Genomic DNA, 15,764 nt, shown 5'->3' on the forward strand with positions numbered 1-15,764 from the left:
GACCTAAATTCAATGACTGGTGTCCTTATAAGGAAAAAGAGATTTGAAGACACAGAGGGAGAAAGGCCATGGAAAAGTCAGAGGCAGAATTTGGAGTTATGCTGCCACAAGCGAAAAACAGCAAAGATTGTGAGTAACCACCAGAAGCGACAAGGGGTAAGAAAGGATTCTTCCCTAGAGCCTTCAGAGGGAGGCGACCTCTGCCAATACCTTAATTCTGAATTTCTAGCCTCCAGAACTGTGAGAGAATAAATTTCCATTGTTTAAAGCTGCCCAGTTTGTAGTGCTGCAGGAAACTGATAGTCTTTAATGACATTCTCTACTAAAATGGCCCCCTATCAGAAATAGGAAAGTTAAAGGTAAGCCTGGGACACATTGTTGTTCTAGAAAGCAAGGAAATTCTCTAAGATTACTTGAGTATGTCAAAATGAAGTTTCTGTTGGCCAAATTCAGGACAATTTGAACATCATTAAGAACAGTAACTATTACTATATAATAGTAGACAAATAAAAAAATCCATGAGTCTGTTGTGTTTATGTATGTGTATTTATCTGTAAAACATTTTGCTGCCATTAAAAGTGACTATTATACCAACTTCTTGCTCTGAATATTGATAATTAAAGGGAAGAAATAAGTCTTTAACTTGCCTTTTGGAAGGAATTACAGTTTATCTCTAGTTGATGAGTTAAAGCTTTTATTTCTAGAAAAATGCCAGCTATTGAAGGTAAAAAGGAGGAACAGAATTTTAAAAACTGCCATTCTCAACTCACATGACATAACTGATTCAGGCAAGGATCCCTAATGGTTACAGAAATATGCTATTTGTTATCACAAAATTAGAAACCAACTAAATGTCCAAAGTAGGGAACTGGTTAAGTAAATTATGGTTCATCTGTAATGTGGCATATAGGTCAAGTTCTTAACATCTCAAGGAGATGCACACACACAGAGAGAACCACTTTTTGGCATAGGTAATACAAGTACTACATTTTAAAAGTATTAGAAAATATAACGAAAACTAAGTCTTCCTTTGATCTGTATCTCTTCCAATATAACTATTTATCAAGTTTTTATGTGTCCTTTCAGATATTCCAAGCAAATCCAAAAGCATATCACCATATATATATATTTTTTTCTTTAATACGTGAGTATGAATACTTACACAAATGAAGATTTTTACATACACAGTTTTGCACCCATTTTTTTTTACTTAATAGTACACATCGTGGAAATTATTCTCTACCAGTACAAAAAGAATTTCTCTTTCTGGTTTTTTTTTTTTTTTTTTTTTTTTTTTTTGCATCTCACTCCATCCCCCAGGCTGGAGTGCAGTGGCACAATCTTACTCACTGCAACCTCTGTCTCCTGGGTTCAAGCGATGTTTGTGCCTCAGCCTCCTGAGTAGCTGGGATCACAGGTGCGTGCCACCACACCTGGCTAATTTTTGTATTTTTAGTAGAGACAGGGTTTCGCCATGTTGGCCAGGCTGGTCTCGGACTCCTGACCTCAAGTGATCCACCTGCTTCCACCTCCCAAAGTGCTGGGATTACAGGCATGAGCCACTACGTCCAGTTAAAACTCCTCCTTCTTTTTAACAACTTAGCAATTAAATTTATGATACAGCTATACAATGATAAAATAATACTAATGTCACTTACCAATGTATAGACTGTTTCCAATCTTTTGCTATTAGAAACAACGTTTTAATTGTACATTTATCACTTTCTATACAAGTGAATATATCTAGGATAAATTCCCAGTACTAGAGTTGCTGGGTTCAAGGAGTATATGCATTTAAAATTTTTATACATATTAACAAACCATCATATTGACAAACTGTTGGGGGCCATAAAGGGTCCCAACAATAAATGAAAGTGCCTATTCTAAACTTTTACCAACCATATTTTATCGAAAGTTCTAACTTTTTGATATTTAAGAATCTGAAGAGATGTATCTTATAGTAATTTTAATTTACATTTCTCTTAGCAGTGACATTGACCTTTGCATTCCCCTAATTAAAAGTCATTTATATTTCTGTTTCTTTTAAACAATATCCTTTGATCGTTTTATAATTGGACATCACTCTTTTTCTTATTGATCTATAGAACCCTTTACATATTAAGGAAATTGCCATATTATAGTATGATTTGTAACTATGTCTCCTGTTTGTTATTTGAGTTGGTTTATGTTGTATATGTCTAGGGATTTTTTGCCTAATTTATCAATCTCTTCTTTTATGGCTTTGGGTTTTGTGTTGTACTTAGAAAGGTCTTCCCCACACTGAGATAAAAAGATTCTCCCAAGTTTTCTTCTAAAACTTTTAAGTCTTTGATCCATCTGTTATTTATTTTGGTGTAAAGAGTGAGACAGGATTACAACTTTGTTGTTTTCACAAGGCCACCTATTAAACAATCTAGATGGAAATATTCATAACATATTAACAACAAAAAGTGGGTTAGGCTATAGATACTTGCAACAACATGAAACAAATCTCAAATATAATATCCTGAGTGAAAAAAGCCAAACCAAAAAATACACGCCATGTGGTTTCATTAATATAAAACTCCAGAAAATATAAATTTAATCTACTGTGAAAAAAAAAGCAGATCACTGGTTGCCTAGGGCTGGGTTAAGAGAGGAATTTACTGGGTAGGGCACAGAGGAACTCTTTGGAATGATGAAAAGATTCTAAATCTTGACTGTAGTGGTGATTTCATGGATGTATACATTTGACAAAACTCAAACTGTACAGTTACAATGGATGCATTTTAATTACATGTAAATTATACCTCAATAGAGTTGATTTCTTAACAAATGAGTTATGAAAGAGCACTTATGGTATGATTCTTTTCTTGGTTTTAAACATAAAGAAACACACACATTGTAAGATTAGAAAATAACACATCAAGGGGATAACAACCCCATGTAAGAGGACTACAAATGTTTTACATTTTCTCTTCTGCTTATCTTTATTTCCCAATTTTTAAATTTTATTTTTTTCTTTTTTTTTCCTTTTGAGACAGAGTCTTGCTCTGTTGCCCAGGCTAGAGAGCAGTGGCACAATCTCGGCTCACTGCAGCTTCTGCCTCCCAGGTTCAAGCAATTCTCCTGCCTCAGCCTCCTGAGTAACTGGGATTACAGGCATCCGCCACCATGCCCAGCAATTTTTGGGGTTTCACTGTGTTGGCCAGGCTGGTCTTACACTCCTGACCTCAAGTGATCTGCCCACCTCAGCCTCCCAAAGTGCTGGGATTACAGGCATGAGGCACCACGCCTGGCCAATTTCCCAATTTTTTAAATAATGCAAAGGAACTGCTTTTGCACTAAGAAAAAAATTATTTAAAGTTAAAATAAATACTATTTGTATAGACCTTAAGATTGCAAAACAAAATTGGAGAAATGAATAGGATTTCAGTCTCTACAGTATGAAATAAACACTGAAAGCTTCCAATATAATGTGCTACTTTTCTTAGTCAAACATACAAAAATCATCGAATTTTTTTTTACAATGAGAAATTATTTCATAGATTATGTTTTCAAATATTATTATTTCAAAGTTTCAAAATGTGAGGCCCAGAGAGGTTAAATAATTTGCCCACCATCAGCTGGGCACAGTAGCTCATGCCTGTAAGCCCAGCACTTTGGGAGGATGAGGTAGGCAGATTGCTTGAGCCCAGGAGTTCAAAGCCAAATTGAGCAACATAGTGAAAAACCATCTCTATCAAACAAAAAATACTAAAATTAGCTGGGTGTGGTGGCACACACCTGCAGTCCCAGCTACTTGGGAGGCTAACGTAGGACAATCACTTCAGCCCAAGAGGTGGAGATGGCAGTGAGCTGTGATCTCTCCACTGCACTCCAGTCTGGGCAACAGAGTGAGATCCTGTCTCAAAATAATAATAATAATAATTTTTATTATTATCATACCACCAGTTAGTAGCAGAGTGTCACCCTTACTAGTCAGCAGACTAAGATTCTGATCCCAAATCCAGTCTTCTTTCTAAAAAAAGGGACAAAACTCCAGGACAATTCTTCAGGCTCTGTGTGCTTTGTCTTTATCATCGTTGTTCTTTTGTTTTACTCACTTATTTTTTTTTTTTTTTTTTTGAGATGGAGTCTTGCTCTATCACCCAGGCTAGAGTGCAGTGGCGCGATCTTGGCTTACTGCAACCTCCATCTCCCAGGTTCAAGCAATTCTCCTGCCTCAGCCTCCCAAGTAGCTGGGATTACAGGTGCCCACCACCATGCCTAGCTAATTGTTGTTTTTTCAGTAGAGAGTGGGTATCACCATGTTGGCCAGGCTGGTCTTGAACTCCTGACCTCGTGATCTACTCGCCTCAGCCTCCCAAAATACTGGAATTACAGGCTTGAGCCACCATGCCCAGCCTTTACTTACTTTTTATTTGCATTTCAACAAGAATAATGCTACCATTTGGAAAAACTCTGTCCGAAATAACCCTTTTCAACATAACCCAGTTACCACTGGAGCCTACAGTTTAAAAATTCTTAATAGATTCCTTTTAAAGTATTTGTATTGAATACAGGAGGTATTGCTAGGGCTGAATTTTCATACAACTGCCTAATTCAGTTTGTCCAAGGCATCTAAAAACTTGAGTAATTTTTAAAATATTTATTTTGAACTTCATGAATAACTTACTTGAACTCCCAGTAGTTTTTATAATTTGTCATTTACTACCAAAAATAATATTTTTTCCTTTTGAACAATGACATCTTTCATTTCTGTTTCTTGGTCTATTACTAATACAATGTTAAAGAAAATGATAGAAAAAATTCTTATCTTATTCTGTCTATATTAGAAAATCTTTTGGCGTTTCACCTAAAAATATAATGCTTATTGGTTGATTATAAATAAGAAGAATGTCTTCAACATGATAAGGAATGACTCTTAATGAACAAGAATTAAGATAAACAGATATTAGGATAATGAAAATATACTTTCTCTTTTAGTTTACTCATGTGCTCTTTATAGCTACTAAATTTGTAAACATTAAACCATCCTTGGATTCCTGATATGAACTCTGAACAGTCATGATTTCTTTTAATGTACTACTACTGAATTTGAGTAATAGTTGATTTCTTTTCTTTTTTTTGAGATGGAGTTTCGCTCTTGTTGCCTAGGCTGGAGTGCAATGGCATGATCTCAGCTCATCACAACCTCTACCTCCCAGGTTCAAGCAATTCTCCTGCCTCAGCATCCCTTGCGAGTAGCTGGGATTACAGGCATGCACCACTACGCCCGGCTAATTTGTATTTTTAGTAGAGACAGGGTTTCCCCACATTGGTCAGGCTGGTCTCGAACTCCCAACCTCAGGTGATCTGCCTGCCTCAGCCTCCCAAAGTGCCGGGATTACAGGCATGAGCCACTGCGTCCGGCCAGTTAATTTCTTTTCTAACAACCGAATTTGATAAGCAAGTTAAATATAGAACATTTTTACTATATTTATAGAATTGTATATAATTTTCTTTTTTGTGCTTTGGTACTCTTTAAGTATACTGGGAAGTTCTGTCTGTGTCTAAGCTCTATGTTCAGATGACATGGTAATAATTTTTTCTTGGAAAACACCTTTCTTAGAGAGGGGGTAAATTTCATTGAACTGTAAAATATTAAATTGTAAGACAGCTAAGATGGTATCATTTGCTGCAATTCAGTTTGCAGATAAGGAAATCAAGGATCAGAAAAGTAAAGTGAATTGCTAAAGGTCTCTGGCCAAGCAAGGCTCAGCATCCCCAGGCCTTCGTTTCAATGAATAACTGATAGATTTTCCTCGACACTTATTTGTTATTGAATAGCAAGGTATATGATGTATAGGAGTAAAATGAATTGAGTTTTTTAAATAAATGAGAAAAACATTTGGATGACTATAATTAGTAACTATTTATATGACCACTTATTTTTTTAAGGTGAAAAAATACTATAGAGTAGCCATACCTGTGATTTTAATATTACAAGGAATGCCAAAAGGAGCCTCTCCTACAGTTCCAGTAGTCCCACCCCATCTGCATGCACACCCTAAGTCAAGTTTCTGTTGCATGAACTAAAAACAAAACAAAACAAAAATGGTGGCTTTAGCACCTATTTTTTTGATATCTGGAGAGAACAAAAATAAAATTCACATGTATATGACAAAGAAAATGTCTTTTTCCAACGGCCTTTCTGTTTATCTTCCCCACCCCTGCTTTAAAGGTTACTTGTCTTTCTACATTTCTACAGTTTTTTAGAGTCAAAATCTACACAAGTGCCTTACTCTAAAAGCATCTCACTAAAAAAAAAATCATACTTTAGTCAAAACATCATGCTAATAGTAATATGACAAATTTCAGTTTTCTCTACCTGTTCAGCGATGGTTTGGAAGCTATAGAGTCTGACCAGTCCTGAGCTGTACATCACAATCAGTATTCCATGAGACAAGGTAGCATCTGTAACGTTCCCAAAAATCTGTTGGGGGGGAAGACAGATATCACCTGAGAAAAGACTGGAAGTCCAATCCTCTGAATGTTCACAGTGGTCTGTACTTTTGCTTAATATTTATGTCGCTACTATAACACTGCTGCCTAGCATTAAAACCTAATTATAATTTATCACCTTGAGGCTAGGGTGTTATTAGGGGTGAGCAGTGAGCCACTGGATTCTCATACTGGAGCACTAATGAAAGAGCGGCACATATCCCTCAGAATAATGCACCAGCATTCATTTGCTTCATAGCATTGTCAACAGCTATTAATAACAAATCCCATTTCTCACAGACACTGGCATACACCAAGGCCATGTCGTTCTAAATGAATATTTAATCTACTGTTCATACTCTTCCAAGGATCCATTCTTTATGCTAAAATGTTCTTTATAAAGAGACAAATGTTTAGTTAATTAGAGGTGCCGAGCCCCTGGATAGTTTTTCATGCATGGTAAGTGAAAGATGTTCTTCAATCCCAAGTAACAATATTTAAAACCAAATCTCTCTGATTGCATATTTTTCTGTTATTCTTATTTTTATACAATTCACCAGCTTAATCAAAAACAAACTATTTAAATGAAGATGTCCTTGTTCAATTACCTTGGAAATACAGGAATAGAGGAAGATGTCCAATTACCTTGGACATACAGGAATAAATACAGTTTATGACTTTGCCACGTGTTCATTTCTGTTGTAGACTGTAATAAGCATACATAATTACTTAATCTACAAGCACAGAGAGAACAATTAAGAGTTGTATTTTTTGTCATCTCTTAGAAGGATAAGTATTGTTTACTCTGACATTGACTAGTTCGTGACTTTTTAATTCACTGATCCTAGTTTCCCACTTTGAGAAAAAGACAATTTGTCACTCCCCTTGAAAACCAGCACAAGACAAGGATGTCCACTCTCACCATTCCTATTCAACAGTGTATTGGAAATTCTGGCCAGAGCCACCAGGCAAGAGAAACAAATAAAAGGGATTCAAATAGGAAGAAAGGAAGTCAAACTATTCCTCTTTTCATACGACATGATCCTGTATCTAGAAAACCCCATTGTCTCATCCAAATCTTCTTAAACTGATAAGCAACATCAGCAAAATCTCAGGATACAAAATCAATGTGCAAAAATTGCTAGCATTCCTGTACAACAACAACAGTCAAGCTGAGAGTTAAATAATGAACAAACTCCCATTCACAGTTGCCACAGAAAGAAAAAAATACCTAGGAATACAGCTAACAGAGGAAGTAAAAGATCTCTAGAAGGAGATCTACAAAGATGACACAAAAAAATGGAAAAACATCTGTGCTCATTGTTAGGAAGAATCAATAGCATTAAAATGGCCATATTGCCCTAAGCAATTTATATATTCAATGCTATTCCCTTAAACTACCATTGATGTTCTTCACAGAACTAGAAAAAACTATTTTAGAATTCATATGGAACCAAAACAGAGCCTGAATTAGCCAAGGCAATCCTAAGCAAAAAGAACAAAGCTGGAAACATCAGGCTACCTGACTTCAAACTATACTACAGGGTTACAGTGACCAAAACAGCATGGTACTGGTACAAGAACAGAAACATAGACTAATGCAACAGAATAGAGAACCCAAAATATTAGTAAAACTGCACACCTATAACCATCTGATCTTTGACAAACTTGACAAAAACAAGCAATGGGGAAAGGATTCCCTATGGTGCCAGGATAACTGGCTAGCCATATGCAGAAAATTGAAACTGGACCCTTTCCTTACACCATATACAAAAACTAACTCAAGATGGATTAAAGACTTAAATGTAAAACCCAAAACTATAAAAACCCTGGAAGATAACCTAGGCAATACCATTCTGGACATAGGCATGGGCAAAGATTTCATGATGAAAATACCAAAAGCAATTGCAACAAAAGCAAAAATTGACAAATGGGATCTACTTAAACTAAAGAGCTTCTGCACAGCAAAATAAACCATCAACAGAGTAAACAGACAACCTACAGTATGGAAGAACATTTTTGCAATCTATGCATCTGACAAAGGTCTAATATCCAGAATCTACAAGGAACTTCAACAAATTTACAAGAAAAAAAAAAACCCAGTAAAAAGTGGGCAAAGGACATGAACAGATACTTCTCAAAAGAGGACATAAATGTGGCCAACAAACACATGAAAAAAAGCTCAACATCACTGATCATTAGAGAAATGCAAATCAAAACTACAATGAGGTATCATCTCATGCCAGTCAGAATGGATATTATTAAAAAGTCAAAAAACAACAGATGCTGGCAAGGTTATGGAGAAAAAGAAACACTTATACACTGTTTGTGACAATGGAAATTAGTCTGACCATTATGGAAGACAGTGTGGTGGTTCCCCAAAGACCTAAAGACAGAAATACCATTTAACCCAGCAATCCCATTACTGGGTATACACCCAAAGGTATATAAATCCTTCTATTATAAATATAAAAGACACATGCACATATACGTTTACTGCAGCACTACTCACAAGAGCAAAGACATGGAACCAACCTAAATGTCCATCAGTGATAGACTGGGTAATGAAAATGTTGTACATATATACCAGGGAATACTATGTACCCACAAAAAGAACAAGATCATGTCCTTTGCAGGGACATGGATGGAGCTGGAGGCCATTAACCTTAGCAAACTAACACAGCAACAGAAAACCAAATACTCCATGTTCTTGCTTGTAAGTGGGAGCTAAATGATGAGAACACATGGAATGATGAGAACACATGGACACACAGAGGGGAACAACACATACTCGGGCATATTGGAGGGTGGAGGGTGGGAGGAGGGAGAGGATCAGGAAAAATAACTAATGGATACTAGGCTTAAACCTGAGGAATAATATTTTAAACCTGAGGAATAAAATAATCTGTACAACAAACCCCCATGACACATATTTATGTAACAAACCTGCACATAATGCACATGTACCCCTGAACTTAAAAGTTAAAAAAAAAAAGAAAAAATATGAAGAAAAGCTTTAAAAAAGAGAAAGAAAAAGTAAAAGAAGAAAAAGAGGACTTGTGTAATTCAAACTTTTTTTTTTTTTTTTTTGAAATGGAGTTTTGCTCTGTTGCCCAAGTTGGAGTGCAGAGGTGCAATCCCGGCTCACTGCAACATCCACCTCCTATGTTCAAGCAATTCTCCTGCCTCAGCCTCCTGAGTAGCTGGGACTACAGGCATGCACCACCACCCCTGGCTAATTTTTGTATTTTTAGTAGAGACAGGGCTTCACCATGTTGGCCAGGCTGGTATCGAACTCCTAACCTCAAGTGACCAGCCTGCCTCAGCCTCCCAAAGTGCTGAAATTACAGGTGTGAGCCACTGCACCAAGCCAATTCAAACATATTTTAAAATAATGAGTGCTGGCTAGGCGTGGTGGCTTATGCCTGTAATCCCAGCACTTTGGGAGGCTGAGGCAGGCAGATCACAAAGTAAGGTGATCAAGACCATCCTGGCTAACACGGTGAAACCCCGTCTCTACTAAAAATACAAAAAATTAGCCAGTTGTGGTGGCGGGTGCCTGTAGTCCCAGCTACTCGGGAGGCTGAGGTAGGAGAATGGCATGAACCCAGGAGGCAGAGACTGCAGTGAGCGGAGATCACACCACTGCACTGCAGCCTGGGTGACAGAGCAAGACTGTCTCAAAAAAAAAAAAAAAAAAAAAAATAATAATAATAATAATGACTGCTATAATAAAGTAGCCAATCTATTTTAATTCTAACTCCTCTACTTGCCACCTTTAGGATTCAGGTAGCTGCTTTTTACTTTTTATTTTAATTTTTTTAGAGACAGAGTCTCACTCTGTCACCCAGGCTGGAGTGTAGTGGTGCGATCATAATTCATCAAAGCCTTGAATTCCTGGGCTCAAACCATTCTTCTGCCTCAGCCTTCTGAGTAGCTGGGACTGCTGCTTAACTTCCTAATTACATATGTATGTTACAATGTTGTAAAATATTCAAAGTGCATGGCACAAAATAAGCAATAAATGGTAACTAGTATTACTCTTTAGCCATTATGCAGTTTAGTATATAATGCTTACATAATGTAAAATTTTAATACATTCATCTTGTTTGCTTATAAAGATCAGTAGATCCTCAAGATACAGTCCTCTACAATACTTCAGGTACTGAATTAAAGAGTAATAGAGGAGCTCAATAAATAACTATTCACTAACAGTAACTTTTTTTTTAAGTAGAATCCTATTCATTCTTTTACTCAAAGGAAATTTGTTCCTTCTTTCCTCCCATGTAACCGATCCACAAGTCAAGAACAAATGGGAACAACAATAAAACCCAAAACTGAATGAATTGGAAAATTTACATATTTAAATACAAGGTTTGTTATATATCATAAAGCGAGTTTTAGACCTATACCTTGCAATTAAAATGAAATATTTTGTTGCAACTTTTCACCTCCTTTAATGATCTTTTTAACAAGCTTTGGAATGTTCCCTCTGAAAAAAAAAATACCTTACTCATTCTGTAATTTCATAACATAGTAGTTTGTTAATAACCACAGGTATCCAATATGATCCACTTGAGAGGCATAAAAACATGAAGAAAGATGAAGGGATATTAAGCAAATGTTCTCATGTGTTTTGTTACAATATAAACCAGGTTAGTGAACTTTTTTATAGTGAGGGGAGCATTTCCAATCAAATATCTCATAAATAATTAAATGACATTACTCTTATTGTCAATAAAATATTGCAATTAAATAAGAAATGAGTTCTTACCTTTTTATTGATCTCTAGAATCCCTACAAGTGAAAAAGGTAGAACTCGGAACACTGCAAGGTACAGCAAAACAGGTTGTTGAATGCCTGCCTAGAAGGAAAGACTAAAATTACACGCAGCTCTCAAAAGTGCTTCCAGAAACACTCTGTTTTCATTAGTTGAAAAAATCCATCTGTTCGTTATGCAGACGTTTTCATATTATGAAAACATCCATCTATCTAGATTGCAAAGTTACTTAAACAGGAAGGCAACATATTCAAAACATGTCCACTAAAGCTTCAGCCCTTCAGATACACACATGTGTATATATACAGACAAAAATCCATAGAAGTAAACATTTCTTAGCAATAAAATACCATGCATTTATATTTTGAATTGGAGTTTGAACAATAAAGAACCTAATAAAAAGATATGTAGTTATTACGCTCATATCATTTGAAAGTTGCTGGATCAGGTAGCTCATGCCTGTAATCCCAGCCGTTTGGGAGACTAAGGCAGGAGGATCACTTGAGGCCAGGAGTTTGAGACCAGCCTGGCCAACACAGTGAGACCTCGTTTCTACAAAAAATAAAAAAATTAGCCAGACATGGTGGCGCATGCCTGTAGTCCCAGCTACTGAGGAGGCTGACATGAGAGGAGCACTTCAGCCCAGCAGTTTGAAGCTGCAGTGAACTCTGATCAAGCCATTGCACTCCAGCCTGGGCATCCAGACAGGCTGTCTCTAAATAAATAAATAAATAAATATATAATGAAAGTAGTGTTGTGCTGACTCCTCTACAGGAAATGAGAAATAATATCATCAATGAAAGCTTGAGTGACTTTTCTACTTGAAAAGGATAGCCCCCTTGCTTTGAAGAACGAGGTCCAATCAATTTCTTGCCACTATGAAATGTAAAACAATCTGTAGTACTTCTCCAATACAGTTTTGAAGGAAATTTCTTAAATTTGTGTTAGGCAAAGCTGTCTGCCCCATCACAGCCAGTCTCTGCTTCAATAGAACTTTTAAGGCTGGAACCACCAATCAAAACTGCTATAACTAAAAGTTAGAAAACAAACGACAAAAAAGATTGTAATGTTTAAAGCCCAAAAGACTCTCCCTTTGAAAGGGATAAGTTTTTATTAAACTAGTATCTTCAAGGTAAATCAGACTCCTTCTGTGTTCCTTAAACCCAAAGGAAAAGTACAGTTTATATACCCCAACTAAGAGCTACTACTTGTTGGCTGGAGACTGTAGGAAAACAGTCCAGAATACAGAAATACTGACAAGACTTTTATTAACATTATCAGGTGATGGTAAATGTAAAACACTAATATATAATAATGTATAGAATTAAACTTAAAAAAATTCTTGGCCGGGCGTGGTGGCTCACGCCTGTAAATCCCAGCACTTTGGGAGGCCGAGACGGGCAGATCACGAGGTCAAGAGATCAAGACCATCCTGGCCAACATGGTGAAATCCCATTTCTACTAAAAATGCAAAAATTAGCTGGGCTAATTTAGTGGTGGTGCACACCTGTAGTCCCAGCTACTCAGGAGGCTGAGGTAGAATTGCTTGAACCCAGGAGGCGGAGGATGCAGTGAGCTGAGATCTTGCCACTACACTCTAGCCTGGCAACAAAGCAAGACTCCATCTCAAAACAAAACTAAACAAAAATTCTTGCTCTTTAGCAATTTAAATTATTAAAAAGGTACATCAGACAAGACACTTTAGAATTCTCAAAGTAGCAAACTGTTTTGCTACTTTGTTATACTATCCCACTTTTCTGAATTTTTCTTTACCAAGTAAAATCAAGGTAGTGAGTAAGAGTATAAAGAGAGGAGTATTACTAAGAGAGAGACAACATTTCTCTTTCTTATATGTCATACTAAATAAATCAGGAAAAGGGTAAGGAGATTCCAATAAAAGGCATGCAGTTAAGTTATTAATGTGACTGGGCAGGATTAGTAAAGGCTAGGAAAACATTTAAATAACCATGATAAAAAGTAAGTAGAAGTAGCCAACAAATAGTTTGCTTGGCTTCAGGGGAATACAGAAAAAGTAGACAAGAGAGATGAGAGAGGAATGAAAAGCAGAGTTCACAGACCCAGCGTGTATGGGAATACACTGGAGGGTTAACAAGGAAATGCTTGATGTAGTTATCCAAATAAGGTAAAATTAGAGGAACTACTTAATTTTTTTTTATGCTAGAATTATATATAAACTTCACCTGCCAGTTCAAATTACAGAAATTTCAAGAAGGGGCAGCATGCTATAGTGCATAAGAGCAGGGACTCTATAGAGCTAAACTGCCTGAGTTTGAGCCTAGGTTCTAACACTTACCAACACTATGATGTCGGATAAGTTACTTAGCCTCTCTGGGGCTCAGAATCCTCATATGTAAAATGGGATGATGAAAGTATCTACTGAAAGGAGTGTGCTGAAGATTAAATTAGTAAATACAGGTAAAGAACTCAGATCAGTGCCTGCCTGTTTTGCAATCAAGGACACTAGTGAGAAAAAGCTGAAGTAGTTCAAATTAAAAATGAGAAAGAACTACAACAGACTCTGCCAAGATGAGACAGAAAATAAGTATTTTTCTAGATGTCCTGGTGTACAAAGAAACAGAAAACCTCTAAAAGCAGTCTATATCTATTTTTTAAGTGCTCAATAAATGCTTTCCATAGTATTTCCCCACAAGTCACCAATAAAAACAAAAAGTTTCTTGATATAAATTTCCAGACTTTATAAAATTTAGTAAATCCTGGATAATTCTTTGAGAAAGAGAGAAAAATCTTTTTAAATAGCATGCTTCAGGAAAAAAAATCTACCTATAAACTTTTCTTTTTAAAAATATTTTTATTATTATTTTATTTCAATAGGTTTTTGAGGAACAGGTGGTGTTGGGTTACATGAATAAGTTCTTTAGTGGTGATTTGTCAGATTTTGGTGCACATATCACCAGAGTGGTATATGCTATACCCAATGTGTAGTGTTTCATCCCTCACCCACCTCCCACCCTTTCACCCCGAGTCTCCAAAGTAAATTGTATCATTCTTATGCCTTTGCATCCTCATAGCTTAGCTCTCACTTATGAGAAAATACAACGTCTGGTTTTCCATTTCTTAATTACCTCACTTAGAATAATGGTCTCCAAATCCATCCAGGTTGCCATGAATCTTATCTTTTATAGCATGCTTCAGAAATAAAAGATCATTAGATTTTTCATAACAAATCTGCAGACAAATTCCTATGAAAAAAATTCTACATTTTATTGAATGTTTAAAAATGTATACCTGCCGGGCCACTGCTGAGCCTCTGTTCTGAGCTGACTTAACTGCAATGACTTCTTGAGGAGTGTCCCAGCTCAAGTATCTTTTAAAAGAATGAAGAGAAGTTTATTTATTTGGGTCAGTTTCCTTATACTTAAAATCAAAATATTATATTTTATAAGTAAACTATTTTTTAGTTATCTAAATTATAAAAGCAAAGTGATCTATTTTGAAAAATAAATAGCTAAAATAATTTCCTCTATATCCCTATATGGACATATCCCTATTTAAATATATACATAATTTTAATCTTTCTAGAGCATTGGTGAATTAAAATTGTTTTTGATCTAAGAGTATTCAAAACTTAGGAAACAAAATAATCATTTCTACTTTAAAATGGAAGTTATAAAAAGCACTAAAAATGTTACTTTCACACATTCCATGAACATATTCACTCCAAACATTTACATCTAATTTATAAAACTAATAGTTAAAATAGCAGTTCTTAGATTGTATACAGCAGACAATTTAACTGAAACAGACTAGCCTTCAGGAAAATCTACCATAAAGTGCATCTTACATAGAAAATACTATTTGTAGAATACAGGGAATTTTTTTTTAAGCTTATTTAAACTACTACAGGTTAGTTACTTATTAGGGATACAAAGATAAATGACAACTGGGTGCGATGGCTCATATCTGTAATCCCAGAACTTTAGGAGGCTGAGGTGGGTAGATTACTTGAGGTTGGGAGTTTGAGACCAGCCTGGCCAACATAGGGAAACCTCATCTCTACCAAAAATACAAAAAGTAGCTGAGCGTGGTGGTACACACTCATAATCCCAGCTACTCAGGAGGCTAAGGCAGGAGAATCGCTTGAACCCAGTAGGTGGAGGTTGCAGTGAGCAGAGATTAGGCCAATGTACTCCAGCCTGGGAGACAGAGCAAGACCTTGTCTCAAAAAAGAAAAAAAAAAAAAAAAGATAAATCATAGAGGGTCTCTACTCAGACCTCTAAATGCAGTCATGAGGGGAGAAAAAAAAAATAGGTTTATTAATTGAGATCTGGTTATGGACTAGAAAACTGAAGGGGGAAAAAAGGTTTGAAATTTCCTGGGCCACAGGTTTCAAATTTTTAAAATAAAACCTTTTTTTTTTTTTTTTTTTTTGAGACGGAGTCTCGCTCTGTCGCACAGGCTGGAGTGCAGTGGCCGGATCTCAGCTCACTGCAAGCTCCGCCTCCCGGGTTTACGCCATTCTCCCGCCTCAGCCTCCTG

At 36.2% G+C, this 15,764-nt stretch overlaps 1 protein-coding gene across 2 annotated transcripts in view; it reads right to left on the reverse strand.

Moving 5' to 3' along the window:
* DCAF17 (DDB1 and CUL4 associated factor 17) overlaps nt 1-15,764 on the reverse strand; it is a 48,477-nt gene that overhangs the window by 18,563 nt on the left and 14,150 nt on the right. For both annotated transcript variants that reach the window (XM_050751349.1, XM_050751348.1), the window contains exons 5-8: nt 14,513-14,591; nt 11,240-11,329; nt 6,353-6,457; nt 5,951-6,056 (exon numbers count right to left, since the gene is read on the reverse strand). In XM_050751349.1, the coding sequence (XP_050607306.1) occupies nt 5,951-6,056; nt 6,353-6,457; nt 11,240-11,329; nt 14,513-14,591 (380 nt within the window). The remainder of the gene's footprint in view (nt 1-5,950; nt 6,057-6,352; nt 6,458-11,239; nt 11,330-14,512; nt 14,592-15,764) is intronic.

Source organism: Macaca thibetana, chromosome 12, assembly GCF_024542745.1.
Source record: "Macaca thibetana thibetana isolate TM-01 chromosome 12, ASM2454274v1, whole genome shotgun sequence".
NCBI lineage: Eukaryota > Metazoa > Chordata > Mammalia > Primates > Cercopithecidae > Macaca > Macaca thibetana.